At 57.1% G+C, this 14,396-nt stretch overlaps 2 protein-coding genes across 3 annotated transcripts in view; one reads left to right on the top strand and one right to left on the bottom strand.

The window, feature by feature from the left end:
- Positions 1-8,150: 8,150 nt before the first annotated feature.
- On the bottom strand, positions 8,151-13,888 carry BAG5 (BAG cochaperone 5). The gene is made up of 2 exons (XM_060095575.1): positions 13,607-13,888; positions 8,151-11,902 (listed from the first exon to the last, which is right to left on the bottom strand). Exon 2 carries the CDS (start codon positions 11,872-11,874, stop codon positions 10,531-10,533), a length of 1,344 nt encoding a protein of 447 aa, XP_059951558.1. The 5' UTR covers positions 11,875-11,902; positions 13,607-13,888; the 3' UTR covers positions 8,151-10,530.
- A 50-nt stretch (positions 13,889-13,938) lies between these two features.
- LOC132487804 (cytochrome c oxidase assembly factor 8) overlaps positions 13,939-14,396 on the top strand; it is a 34,854-nt gene continuing 34,396 nt past the window's right edge. For both annotated transcript variants that reach the window (XM_060095577.1, XM_060095579.1), the window contains exon 1: positions 13,939-14,097. In XM_060095577.1, coding sequence (XP_059951560.1) covers positions 13,978-14,097 — 120 coding nt within the window. In that variant the 5' untranslated portion in view covers positions 13,939-13,977. The remainder of the gene's footprint in view (positions 14,098-14,396) is intronic.

The following is a 14,396-nucleotide window of genomic DNA, read 5'->3' as shown; positions in this document are numbered from 1 at the left end:
GGACCAGTGAGGGGCTGCCCCCCCATGGCATAAATTAGGGGGCTGAAGTGGGGGAGGGGAGGGCAGGGCGGCTGCAGCTGGTGCCCGGAGGAAGGCGCGCACAGACGGCCACGGAACCCCCCTCACACACCGGAGCGTGAGCTGCCCCCTCCGAGGCTCATTCATTCCTCTCTACTCCTTCATTCATTCCACACGTGGCCACTGGGCACTGGCCCTGTGGACGCAGAAGAGCATCTGGAGGAGGAAGGAGTGAATGGACGGGTGATGGCTGGGGCTCCCAGTCTGGAGGGGGAATTGGGACAGCCAGTCACCACGGTCCCCAGACTCCAGGGCTGGGCAGGGAGCTAGTCCCTCCAAGCAAGTGCTCGGGACACCCATAGCTGCATGTCTGTCCCTGTGGGGAAACCAAGGCCCAGCAGGTGGCCAGGCCTGAGGTCACAGAGCAGCCTCTCAGCCTGGCCAGCTCCCCAGGTGAGGTCAGGAAGACATCTGGTTTTCAATGAGATCAGTGGTGTCGGGTGACATCCGCCCCCTGTGGGGCCCAGGGCTCCACAAGCTTCCTCACTGCCTTGCTGGCCCGCGGCCCTCCCTCTTCAGGGCACCTCCCCTGCACCAGAGATGACCCCTGGGTGAGGCCTTGCTGGGTCAGGTGGCTCAGGGTGGCCAGTGGTGGCAGGACATGTGGACATCACAGATAGTGCCCGGCCGGCACAGGTCACCCAGAGAAGCCCCTTGGGCTGTCCCATGGATGCCCCAGATCTCCTCTGTGGCCTGCTGAGCCCCGCTGGGCAACGGAGACACCTGCCGCCATCCCTGAGGCTCTGAGTGCACCAGGGCCCCAGGCCGGGCAGGCTTCCTGCGGGCGGAGGCAACAGGGCAGATGGCCCTGAGTGTCAGGCCGGGTCCAGGAGGCATGCACAGGAGGCCCGGTACTGTCCGCAGGGCTTATGTCAGGCCCAGGGGGTCTCCTTCAGAGTGACAGCCCTCTCCACCTGCCCCACCCGCCATGAGTAGGATCTGGCCCTGCGTCCTGTCCACACTGAGTACAGAGGCCGAGAGGGTGTCTGAGCGTGTTCTGTCCCCAGGGCTCCTGGCCGCCCCTCCCGCCCAGATGCTGTCCTGACCTGGGGGACTTGGCCTGAGTTGTTCGGCTGGGGCCCGTGCTCCAGCAGCGCAGAGAGCTCTGAGGTCCGGAAACTCCCAAAGCCCGTTTGCAACCACTGGGGGCCAGAGCCCAGCAGGAGACAGGGAGGAAACTTACGCAACCGAGCACCGACTGGGTGCTGGACAGTTCTGTCCTCCCGTCACCCCCATTTATGGATGAGGAAACTGAGTCTCTGTGGCTGGGGAGGAGACCAGGAGGAGGCCTGAGGCTTCCAGGACACTGAGCCCCCAAAGGCTGGGGCGCAGCCTGAAAGAGCCCCTCACGCCCTCCCTGGAACAGAGAGCTAGCAGGGCGGGGGCGGGGTGTAAGTAGGCCGGCGCTCTGTGCAGCGTTGCCATGGCGCCGCCGTTGCTGCCGTGCAGGCTTCCTTCTGGGCCCTGTTCCCAGGACACCTCGAGCTAGCTGCCAGGCGTCCCTCCCCAGCCCGGCCAGGCCCCGTCGCCACTCAGGGGCTGCTCCCAGTCTCCGAGCCCTCCTCTACCCCCGGGCCCCTTGCCCACCCGCAGGCTGCCGGGGGGAGGGGGCCGTGGCAGAGCGTCTGTCCCACCTCGTCACACACACAGCACACACAGCCTGTGCACACGCTCACAGCACACACGCGCAGCCACACGAGGCACTCGGTGAAGGTGAAGCTGCTGGAGCTCCGCCTCACAGTGGGAGGTGGGCTGCAGCGCAGAGCTTCGGCTCCAAGGCGCCCCCGGACTCCGCGGGGCTGCGAAGCCCGGAGCTGGGCCTCAGCGGCCTTGGCGAGGGGCCTCCTCTAGCCTGGCTGCCCTGCTGAAGGAGCGGGGAGGGGAGGGGCTCTTTGGGCCTAAGGGGCAGACCGAGCCGAGCAGCAGCGCATTCGCTCGGGCCGCCTCTGGGCCCCGCTGGGCTTCCTCCACACACCACGGCGGCGGCCGTGCCCACCCCGGGCCCCGTGTGTGCCTCGCTGGACTCAGTCCCGCGATGAAGTGGCTTTCACCGCCCGCTGCACAGGCAGTGGCCCAGGGAGGCCCTGGTGGGTGGGCAGCCGCCATGGCCGGAGCCCCGCCCGCCTCCTTCCCGACGCCAGCTGACGTCAAGGCGTCGGTGAGGGCGCTGACCCCAGGGTCCCGGAAGCCCTGCCGGCAAGGACCCAAGCGGGGGCGGGCAGGGAGGGGGCACGGGAGCCGAGTTCCCTGGGGACGGCCAGGCGGGAGGGGCCGGGGGGACTCCCAGGCCCCCCTTCAGGGTCCCAGCTGGGCCCTAGGAGCTCCCCCCTCCCGGTCTGACGCCAGGGGTCCTCACCGCCGCCCGCTGTCTGTGCAGGCGCTGGCTCCTCGCCAACAGGAGGGCCTGCGTCCTTCCGACCTGCGTCCCGCGGTGGCGGTGGCCCCGTGGGCACCCGCGTCCTTGGGGTGAGCGCTTTGTCCGTTAGAATCCCAAGGGCCCGGGGAAAGGCCCTAAGCTGTTAGCAACGGCGGCCCTTCCGCACAAAGGCCCGAGGCTCCCCGGTGGGGATCCTACCTCTGCGCCCCCTGCAGCCTCCCCAGCCCAGCGGCCAGCAGCGCTTGAAGCTGTGTGAGGCGCTCAGGGAGCAGAGCTGGCTCAGGGCAGAGGAGAGGGGCTCTTGAGAGGCCCCCAAAAGCTTCCTTGGGCAGGGGCGTGGCGGAGGGGCGAGTGGGTGGGCCGGAGCTGGGAGCATGCTGGGGGTCCTGAGGGAGAAAGGGCAGGAGGCGTCCGACATCAGGCGCGGGGGCGGGGGAAGGGTTCTTGCTCCTGGCGCTGAGGTGACAGAGGCACAGAGGCTTGCCTTGGGCACAGGCCAGGCTGGAGGCCGGGAGGGACCCCTGCGCCCTGGGCCACCCACCAGGCCCCATGGCTGGAGCTGCTGCTGTCGCCCTCACACCTGCCCCGCCTTGCTGCTGCAGGTGGCATGGGGCCAGAGGCCTGCTTCACACGGCGGCAGAGACCTTTGCCTGGCGCACGTCACCTGAGCTGCCCTGGTTGCTGCCAACACAGGCCCTGGGAGGCCTGCAGGGGGGAACGGAGGCCTGGAGAAGGACAGGGCTCCTTGAGCCCCGGGAGCACCGGGGGAGGCCCAGGCAGGGCGAGGACCAGCCCTCCCTTCCCACTGCCCACAGCAGCGTTTCCTGACCCCGAGGGCCCAGACCCCCGGCCCGGGCTCGCCTACCTGCTACTGATTTCCAGTTCCTCCCTTCTCTTCGGTTTCCACTGACTTCCTCGGCCCTCCTGCCCTAGACCTCAAAACACAGGAGCCCCAGTGGGGCCCGGGAACAAAGGATGGGACTGGGATCAGCCAGGTCAGCAGAGGGGCGGGGGGTATCTGTCCCAGGCCAGAGCGCCTTGGGGCCTGGAGGGTCAGCACACGGGGCAGGGGGCAGGATGTGGCATTTGGCTTGGACATGAAGGTTGAACTCAACTGCCCAGGAGGGAGGGACCAGCCTGCGTAGAGATGGGGGCGGACTGCAGGGCTGCCTTGCCTGCCAGGCCACCCAGCTCCACCCTGATGGCGCGATGCCACATGAGCTGTGGGCAGGTGGGCAGACCCGGCCTGAGACGGTCCTGCTGGACCCCCAACTCCGAGGGGTGAGTCAGAAGCTGCGAGATCCACAGGCCTCCACAAGGACCCATCAGAGCGCGTGGTCGCGGCGTGACGGGTCATGGAACCCAGCACGAGCACCACGCACAGCTCGGGGGCAGAAGCCGTAGCCAAGCGGCGCCGCGGCCACCTGTCCAGCATCCCGAGGGCAGCTGCGCGGCCGGCGCCCCTGCCTGCTGCCTGCTGCTCCCTCCACCCGGGCGGGTCCTGGGCTCCGTGAAACTGGGCCGCGGGCGCCGCCTGGCGGCCGCACAGCAAAACAAAACTGGAGGGCGGGCCGCGGAGGGGAAGACCACCCTCCAAGGTCAGGGGCCCAACGTGGGAGCAGGTGCGCCGCGGTGCGGGCCGGGCCGTGCGGAGGGCCGGGCCGTGCGGTGGGTCTATCTAGGTCATCCTTTTCCACCCAGCCGGGCAGGCCCCGCGCACAGTGGGGCTCACACAGGCCTCTAGGGATCTCATCTGGAGGGACCCCCCCAAGGGGCGCTCTCTCAAGCTGGCCCAAGCACAGGCCTAGCACCTGGACGGCCATCCATGGCAAAAGTCATGGGGCCTGGCTTGATGGAGCTGCTGTGGGCTGGGCCTGGCTGGGTCTCCCCAGAAGCACCCAGTCTCAGAAGGCCACCTGAACCTGGCTCTCTTGTTTTTGGGGAGCCTCTGGTCTAGGTGCAATCCTGCCTTGCCAGGCACACATGGCTCCCCCCCACAGCCAGCAAGGCCCTGTGGGATCCAGCCCTGCAGACTCTCACCTGACTACAACCACAGGGGCTGCTGCACCCCAGGGCCTTTGCACAGCTGTTGGTCTGCCCTCACACTCTTCCCCCGGCCCTCGCGTGGCCCCTACCTCCGGGGCCACCCTGATAACCCTGTTGGTCCAAGTTCGCCCTGGGACACCTGCCTTTCCTTTGAGTGGCTGGGTCGGGGATGAGTGCCAAAAGATGCCTTTTTCTGAAAAGACGGAACCTGGGCCTCCCAGAGAAAATAAGGCATATGGGACCCTGAGGGTGGCCTGGGCCTGCCTAAGCTGGCCTGTGGGGGAGGGCAGCATGATGAGGCTGTGGACGGTGCCGACGAGACCTCAGGCTCAAGAGCCAGGCCCATGGGACGTGGCTGGCTTCTGTGCCTGCCTGTTAAATTCTCTGCATACTTCTTTCCTTTTTTTTTTTTTTTTTTTTTTTGGCTGCACTGTGCAGCTTGTGGGATCTTAGTTCCCCAACCAGGGATTGAACTCAGGCACTCGGCAGTGAGCGTGTGGAGTCCTAACCACTGGACCGCCAGGGAATCCCCCTGATTCTAAACACTTTGTGAAGCCATCTGAAGGTCTGAGATTTTCCATTACTTATGCAGCAAGTGTTTTGGGGAATATGTCTTATGTGCCAGGAGCCAAGGACACTCTTTCTAAAGAGAAGTTCAGCCAAAGGGTGTCCGAGCGCCCACTGCTGCCTGGGCCCGAGGCTGCAAGGATGGAGAGAAGCTTCTGCCTCGGAAGGCGCCGCGGCCGGCAGGGGGGTGACAAGCCCATGGGCCCCGAGGGATGCGGCAGGGGAGCGGGGGCCAGTACCAGGCCACACCGCTGTCTCAGGGATGGGGCTGAGGTGACAGAACCCACCAATGGTGGCTCGCCCCTCCACCCAGCTCCACATCCTGAGTCTGCTGGAGGATGAGGTGGGACAATCACGTGGGTGTGAGGACCAGGAGACGGGAGGCTACAGGGAAATGGCGCAGGAGTTTAAAGCGTTAGTGTACAAACAACATCAGCCATCTGCTGTGACCGGTTCGGTGTTTCTCCAGTGTTTCTCCAACTGGGAGTCACGGGTGCCTGGAGCTCCGAAGGTCTGTGAATCCTAAGCGGGGGAAATGCCAACTACACTTGAACTGGCCGAGTTCTCAGACCCTCCGGACGCCTTCCCGCCATCCAGCCTGCACCCACGCTGATGAAATCAGAGCCCCTGGGGTGGGACCCTCCAGGTAAACCCTGTGCTTGCACGTACCCTACTGGGCTGTCCTGTCCTCCCGGTTCGCCATGAGGCCTCGGGCAGTGCCTTGGGCAAGTGATTGCTGTAGAGTCCAAATCTGTGAAATACACTTACCAAAACCTGCCGTGGAATGGTTCCCAGAGTTTAACATGCACCTGAGACGTTTTGCCCAGGGCCTGGCATGCAGGAAGGTTCACTCAACGATGGCTTGAAAAATGTTTAAATGATAGCGGAAGCAACGTAGGACACCCCCCCGACCCGCATCAGACACTCTGACAGCCGGGCACCCGCTGACCTGCCTCTGGGCCCCAATGCGGGCCTCACTCGCCATCCAGTTAGCGCTTCTGCGCCCTGGAAGTAAGAACCAAGTTTGCCAGTGCTGTGCTGCTCAGCCCCTGTGCGACATCGCTGCCCCGCGCTGGGGTTTCTCCTGTCTTGTTCCTGACCAGCCTCGGGGGGTCCCTGAGCCCTGTCCCTCAGCCTCCCTGGCCCATGGCACTCACGGTCTCTCTCCAGCGCTCACAGAGGACCTGCCCTGCTCTCCTGACATCCTGGAGTTTATGCCCGAGATGGATGCGGGACAAGCGTGTCCTTTACCACCTCCACGCTGGTTGAGACACAATAGGATGGACATTTCCCAACCTGAGCACCGAGCACACAGCAAGAGGTTGAGAACAGTTTTTTTTTTTTTAATTAATTAATTTATTTTTGGCCGCGTTGGGTCTTTGTTGCTGCATGCGGGCTTTTCTCTAGTTGCAGTGAGCGGGGGCTACTCTTCCTGCGGTGCACGGGCTTCTCATTGCGGTGGCTTCTCTTGTTGCAGAGCACGGGCTCTAGGCGCGTGGGCTTCAGTAGTTATGGCGTAAGGGCTCTCGAGTGCAGGCTCGGTAGTTGTAGCACACAGGCTTAGTTGCTCCGCGGCATGTGGGATCTTCCCGGACCAGGGTTCAAACCCGTGTCGCCTGCATTGGCAGGCGTATTCTTAACCACTGCGCCACCAGGGAAGTCCTTGAGAACAGTTTCTAACGTGCATAAGTAACCCAAGCCTAACGGGGCAGAGCGCGTCTTGGGGGGCGGCAGAGAATTAAACATGTCAAATTGCCTGTCTTTTTAACCTGTGCCATTTGTTTCTCCTGGCGGCTGGCCTCTTACACATCACACACCTGCACGGCGGGGCTGGCCGCGCTGCTTCTCCACTTGGATCACCGGAACACGCAGGCAGGGAAGACAGAAGCGGGCCTGTAGGAGGAGGCGGGGAAAAGGCAAAACCAGTTGCTGCCACCAGGTAATGGGTTGTAATGGGTTTACGACAGACAACTGCCAAAGCGAGGGTGCGCTGCGAGGTGGGTGAGGGAGCCCGAGGCAGGGTGGAGCATGTTGGGAATGCCGGAAGGACTAGACGGTCAGAGAGACACGGCCGCCCGGCCAGCTCAGGCGGCAGAGCACGAGACCCTCAAGGGGCCAGAAAAACAGCTCCATTAAGATGAGCTTCCACAGCACAACACCGTACCTCAAACCTTTCCTCCAGGGAGAGGACCTTTCCAGAACGCTCGAGTTTCCCCTCCTGCGAGTAAGGGCAGCTCCTGTGCGCTTGGCCCGCGGGCACCCTCCCCAGGGAAGCAGCACGTGAGGCCACATCTGCTCCAGGTTCCCTGGCCTCCCCACTTCCTGGGTTGTTTACGGGGGCACAGTTACCCCTTCACCTGCCACTGGATCCCCGTCTGTGCTCTGCGCTGCAGCACCCTCACATCGCTGCCCCCGACTGGAGCCAAGGAGCCCTCCCCCGGACCTGGCCTGCTCAGGGGCACCTAAGTCAGACAGTACCCAAAGGTGAAAACATGACGACAGGACTCACACCTCAGACTCGTGTCCTTTCTCCACTGCAAAGGGAAGCTAAGAGATTTTTAATTTATTTCATCAATAATTAAGGCTATACTAGTATGTATGTCTATCTCAAAATAATACTGAATATTTAAGACATGGTATTACAGTAGTCACACAGTTCATGGGGCGGGGACGAGAACCAACACGCTGGAATGACACACCTGAATTATACGTCAAAATCAGTGTGGCAAATTGTTCTCCAATTATTCTTGAGAAAAACACTGCATGAGTTAAAAGCTAAAAAGCTTTGCTTAAAAAAACCTGTGTGAACAGGATAAGCTTAGACCCTCCAAAACCAGATTAAAAACTGGCCAAGTAAAACAAATGAGAAAAACTGGTTAAACTTTTCAAATATACTAAATTATGTCAAATATACCCAGGCAGTTTAGCAAAATAAAGCATTAAGTTGTACTTAGTAGACATAGTCATTCTATTTATTGTCTTAACTACTTCACGGTAGGCTGATTAATCTGTTTGGATAAAGAATGACCTGAAGGCAATGCTGACTGAATGGAAGGTAAAGAAAGCAAACACTGCCAGCCAATTTTTCATGAACATGGATTATACAGTTTAATGCAGACCCAAGGCCAAACATTTTTAGGGGGTAGGTTTTACTTCCAGTACAGAGTCTCTTCATGTCAGATCATAAAAATACAATACAAAGTGATGAACCCAAAATACATGCAGCAGCCCCATTAACACACACGCCTCCTCACGAAAGGCAGTAGCAGCTAAAGCCAGTATCGCTGGGGCTCCTTACGGGACCCGAATCATCCGGTAAAAGGAACTAGAACAGACTGAAGACAGGGAGCGTCACTGCTCAGCACTCAAGGCTGATTTGATTATTTCAATGACCAAAACAATCCCCGTGAGAAATCCAACATGACCGTGGACCGGCTCACTACCCTATACTCACCCCCGATGCGCAAAGCTTAGCAGTTTTTGGCATCTCTGCGAGTTATGGAAAACACTGCTGGAAATGAATGCTAGAGGAAGACCTGCTTTCAAACAACAATGGATACTCTGAAAGGACAGGCTAACATTTAACTTTCAAATCTGAAATTAACGTGAAGCAGTGGGGCCTGGTGCAGGATGTGTGTACGTCTGAAGTGAGTTAGAGTACAGCCTTGATTGCCCAGTGATACAAGTATGCCAACAGTGCTCGAACTTAAAAACTCCTCAAGATTTCAAGAGCACCCTGAAATTATGATACAGAATAGCAATCCTGAAACGACTTCGGTCAGCATGAGCTACCAATAAGCTGCACTGAAAGCCCGCTGGACGTGCAGGTGGAAGGCTCACGGCCCAAAGACCTCTGATTGCCCTTTGACCCCACTGTCCGATGAATCTAGAACATTTCTAGTAGGAAAGACATACCAAGGGCTTTTAATTATTGGGCAGTACTGAGACAAAGTGAAAATTTTTTAGGGCTACACGTTTATCATCTTTTAGGTATTTAGGGCTATTCCTTTATCCATTTTATTTTTAGCTGTTTCCAAAGTTATCAACTTAATTATCTCTGAAAGAAAATAACAAATTACTATAGAGCTCAAAAGATGTATTCTAATACGATTATTTTGAGAGCTGACTACAGAGTAGTCTGTTAGTTATAATACTGGGGCAGCAAGTTATCAAGGCACTTCAGAACTCTGGGAAATTCTTTTGTTCACATTAACAGGCAACTGGTAAACTTGGATCCTCAAAAACTATGTACAGAAATATGTATACCCTTTAGCAGAAGAAAAAAATTTCCTGCACTGATAGACTTTACTGGCCCTTTCAGGCACTAGAGAAGCATCCATGTGCCAATACCATGAGCTAAGGAATGCAGCAGGTGCCCGGAGTGCAATGTCTGCAGGTGCAGGGAGCTGATGCTCGCTTCCCCTGAACAAGCTTCAAAGAGCGGGTCTTGCAGGGCTGCTGACAGTTTCTGCTCTCATACACTAAACCAGCATTGGGAATGTTTAACAAGTTTGTCCCTTATGCCGCCTTGAACGACAGAAGAAGCCCATTACATGCTACATGCAGACATTTTTGCTTCTTTTAGCATAACCTGATAATTGGTAATTTCCACTTTTCATTATCTTACTATGGGTGTGGGTGTTCCCTTTTTTTTTTAAAAGTCCATTAACTTCATTTAAATGTTCCCATCCTTAGTAATTTCTAAGGGAAATTGTAAGTTGAAATTTTACAAACAAAAACAACTGGAAGGTCTCAGCTGGTGTTTTATCCCTTCTTCAATGCAGTCTCAAAGGTGTTTTCGCTATTCATTTTCATAATTTTATTATGTCATACACAAAAGTAAGACTCCCCCTCTAAATGCAGAGTACAGGAGAAAATACAGTGTATTTCAAGCAAAAAATGTTTATGAAAAAACCCACCATCCAAAAAAAACAAAAAGACTCCCACCCTATTAAATTGGGTGGGACCAACTGGGTTTTATAAATGAAAAAAATCCTTCTGCTTTATTTAGCATAATAAAACATATCATTGTACTGCGTTTGTGCTTGGATCTTACTTCTATTTAACCAAAAATTTCCCCCTTCCTCATAATTGTCCTGGTATTTATTATGTAAGGTTATGTCTATTCTAGATTCTGAAATATCTGCATTTTAACGCTTGAACAACCTGTTAAAACTGTTTTAAAAGCTGCCCCTGTTCCATTTACTGATTTAAAAAAAAACAACAAAAAACCACACCACAGCATAGTGATCCAAATGGAAAAGTTACTATGTCATAATATTTGTTTTTCAACATCAAAAGCAGCAGAGATACTGAATTTGCTTAAATCATAAATACTGAGATTGACATATGCATGTATAAATCACATTCAGGCTCAGCAAACTGAAAGCTCTCTATACATACACAGACAAATATATATAAAGTGCAAAATAAGAATGATCAACCGTGGGCTCTCTGGCGTTTTAGTACTCCCACTCATCGGATTTCAAGTCGAGATAGCTGAGAATATTCTGTGCAAGCTTCACCGCCTGCTTCCGGGCGGCCTTGCACGTCTCCTCTCCCTGGGGGTCCACGGCGTCCAGGGCGAGCAGCTGCGTGGTGAGCAGCTCTTCCAGGCGGACGTAGTTCTTATCATTTCGGCTGCCGTCAAACGAGAGAACTTCCCCCTGGATCTCTGACAGGTTTCCCAGGACATTCCAGACGGCTCTGTGTGAGGGGTGCTCTGCACAAACAAACAGCTTTCTTTTCTCAAGGGCTTCCTTCAAGTCGATGTAAGTGATGAGGGTCTGAACTTCAATCACCGCTCTTCTCCTGGCTTCCCGGATGCAGGGGTTTTTTTCAAGACTTACCTCATCCAACTGTCCAATCAAACCCTGCAGTTCTGTTTTGGAGCTCAGGTACAATTCTGAAGGATTCTGTGCTTGAAGAAGTTCGTTTTTTATTTCTCTCATTCTCTCGAGGACCTTTTCTATTTTTAAAATGGAATGATTCTGCCCCAGGTCAAACGCACGAGTGGTATCTGCTTCCTCTTCTAAATCCAAGTACTTCAATAACTGGTTGATATCTTCCACGACCTCCTTCCGGTAATTTCTGATTTCTGTGCGCCCGCACACGTCTAAAGCATCCAGATCAGCCATCAGCCCCGAGAGCACACAAGATAAGTGCCTGCAAGTCTCAGTACTGTTCACTCCCATAAGAAGGGCAATCAGAGTGCCTCTAGTCTTGTTCACTTCACACATCACAGAGTTAATTTTGGCAACTGAGGGATGCGTGTCCTCAGAAAGTGGCAGGGAAGGCTGCTTTTTCACACAGTCCTCGATAATCTCCTGCACTGCACAGATTTTGGTTAAAGTGTGATACCGGGCTTTCCGCAAGGAGATCTTGCCTCCAGTCTTAACGTGTGTCAGCCTCAAAATGACATCCTGGATGCCTTCTTCAAACTCATCAGTTACACAGTTGCCTCCACTATAAAATGGCACAATCTTCTCTTTCACTAGGGACTGGGCTTCTTTAAAAATGTTCTCTATTTCGATCCTGTGTGGGTGGTTTGCATTTTGCTCCAACTCTTTGAGAAGACGTTCTGTCTCTTGTGCTGCCCTCTTTCTAGCTTGCTGAATATCTCCTTTTCCTTCAGTATCTACCGAGTCTATTTCAAAAAGTTGTTTTGTTAGAATCCTCTCCAGTTTCTTGTAATTCTTGTCGTCTGACAGACCGCTGAAACCAATGACTTGCTGTTCTATGCTTTTTACCTCCTTTTGGATCTCCTGAAGCCTACTAATAGAAGGATGTTGGTTTCCCATCTCCATTCTTTTGTTGTGTTCAGTTTCACAAGCACTAAAAGATGACAAACATGATAACTTATTACACCACAAAGCCTGCAGAATGGTGATCATCTGTTAATTCATTCTACAAAGATATGCTTAAGAAATACGGCTTGTGGGCCTCCCTGGTGGCGCAGTGGTTAAGAGTCCGCCTGCCGATGCAGGGGATACGGGTTCGTGCCCCGGTCTGGGAGGATCCCATATGCCGCAGAGCGGCTGGGCCCATGAGCCATGGCCGCTGGGCCTGCGCATCCGGAGCCTGTGCTCCGCAACGGGAGAGGCCACAACAGTGAGAGGCCCGCATACCGCAAAAAGAAAAAAAAAAAAAAAAAAGAAATACGGCTTGTTATTGCGATCCCAAGGACAGTCACACTCAAGTACAGAAATTAGAGTGACTAATCAACTCCCTCTCCTGAAAATAACCTAAACATGACAGTGATTGAGACTGGGGTTACTGCAGTGGGGAATATGAGCCGGAGCTCCGGACCTGGCAAATTCAGTTTCCTCAGTCATCAAAGAAAACGGCATATGCCTTCATAAGTATGCCATGAGGTTGAACCATCAGCTTGGAAAAAGCACAAGTACCTTAGGTCTTAACACTGGAAGCTGGGTTTTGGCAAGGGCAGGGCACCTCTGCGGAATGTAAAACAGCAGCTCTTCTAACCTTCCAGACGTCATGGGTACACTGAAGCAACCCCACCAGGCCAAAGTGCTATGCCTAGTTTCAGGAAAAGGAACTAAACAAAGGGAGCTGGGCTACGGAGACAAACACCAGGGGTTCGCAGACACGCCCCAAAGTCCCTGCTCTACTACTTCTCCACCCTTTAAGCACTTGTGTAAAGAGACCCTGTTTCTCGCCCCACCCTTTCCATACCTCACAAATGCTCCCTGCACAGGGATAAAATTCCACAGGGAGGGCGACTGGGGTTACGTTAAAGGCACCACCTTGGGCTTCGGAGGCCTAGTACCGCCTGGGCCCTACCATGCGCCTCTCCACCTCCAAAACACACCCCACGAGAATGAGACAACTCTGTCGATTTCATTCACCAGCCTCGCTTTAAGGGTCCAGAAGGGTTTAACGCATTTTTTTTTTTAACGCTCTTTCACGGGAGGGGGATGGATGCACAACCGAAACTAATCCCCTGTGGGTGGCCGAGCCCAGAACACGCCTCTGGAAGCCCGGAAGAGCAGGCTGCCTCGACTGTTTCCTCCTCTCTCGCCCGGCCCTCCCAGCACTTCACCCAGCAGCGGTCTAAGCTGGTTTGGTCTTGGCTTCCCGTGGGTGAAGTGGCCAGATGGAAGATCGACCCTTTACGGGGTGCGGCACCGGAGCTGCGCCCCAAGCTGCATCTCTCTCCCCGTCCCGGCTAGGTCTGAACGGGGCAGCCAGTGAAGGGGCCGGCGGTGGCAACGGCAGCTACTGGCCGCAACGGCCGCTCCGGGCGTCTCGCCCGGGCCCCACGACGCGCCCGCCGGCCTGACATCACAGTGGCCCGTGGGGGGAGGGGACGGCCGCGCTCGGCCGGGCCATGGGAGCCGGCGAGAAGGGAGGGAACTCGGGCCCGGCCGGCTGCGGGGAGCCCGGCTCCGAAACCAGGCCCGGCCGCGTCTAACCCGGGGCGGGGGTGGCGCCCAGGGACAGGGGTCGTCCGCTGGCAGCCCGCGCCGAGGGGAGACCGCGCGCCCCCACCCCGCGGATGCCTCCGCCCTCGCTCACCTGCGCCGCCCGCGCCATCGCACGCTTCGCCGCCAACTCCCCGCAGTCCTGCCGTCGCCGGGCCCGGCAGCCCCGCCCCAGGGCCGAATACCCCCCGCACTGGGAAAAAGTCCTCCGGCGTCCGCGCTGCACCTCGACCCTTGCTGAGCCCGCCGCTAGCCGCCTAGCGCAATCCCCTGAATGCCCGAGCCCGAGGAGCTGCCACCGGGCGCGCTCGCCCCGTTCGGCCGCCCACGCAGCCTGTCACATGCAGGGCAAGCTCATGGTCGGCCGAGTCGTCCCCTCCCGCGGACTTTGCGACCGTGCCGTAAGGCAGCCCCTTGCACCGTCGCGACTCCGCTGTGCGTCGCGGTAGCCGCCGGACGGCAGCCATGGCGGCCTTGCGACCCCCGAGGACGGTCCTCCTTCCTCTCTGCCGCCCCTTCTCCGGCGGCGGCTGCCAGCTCGTCCCCGAGCGCGGCGGTGAGCGCAGGGATGCCGCGCCGAGCCGGGTGAGCGTGGTTCCCGGAGAGGTTGGGCCGGGTGTGACCGCGAGGGGCGACAGACCCGAGCCGTGCTCCTCAGGGACACACGTGGGCGCTCACCTGCGTTGCCGCACTGGCGGCCTCGGCTGAGCTACCCGGGAGCAGGGTCCCCGAGCCGGCACGGGGCTGGCGCGGAGCAGCGTACGCGGCGTGGGGGGACGGGCGCGTGGAGAGTGGGGAGGCCCTGGCGCCCCCAAGTGTCCTGCGTCGCCCCACCTCGGGGCTGTTGACAGAACTTCTGTTAAATAGAGCAGAGTCAGCTAGGA

The sequence above is a fragment of the Mesoplodon densirostris genome, chromosome 4 (assembly GCF_025265405.1).
Source record: "Mesoplodon densirostris isolate mMesDen1 chromosome 4, mMesDen1 primary haplotype, whole genome shotgun sequence".
NCBI classification, from domain to species: domain Eukaryota; kingdom Metazoa; phylum Chordata; class Mammalia; order Artiodactyla; family Ziphiidae; genus Mesoplodon; species Mesoplodon densirostris.
This window is presented reverse-complemented; position numbering and strand designations above follow the sequence as displayed.

What these genes read in the sequence shown, in the direction of transcription:
- BAG5 (XM_060095575.1), bottom strand. Translation starts at nt 11,874, where the DNA reads ATGGAGATGGGAAACCAACATCCTTCTATTAGTAGGCTTCAGGAGATC.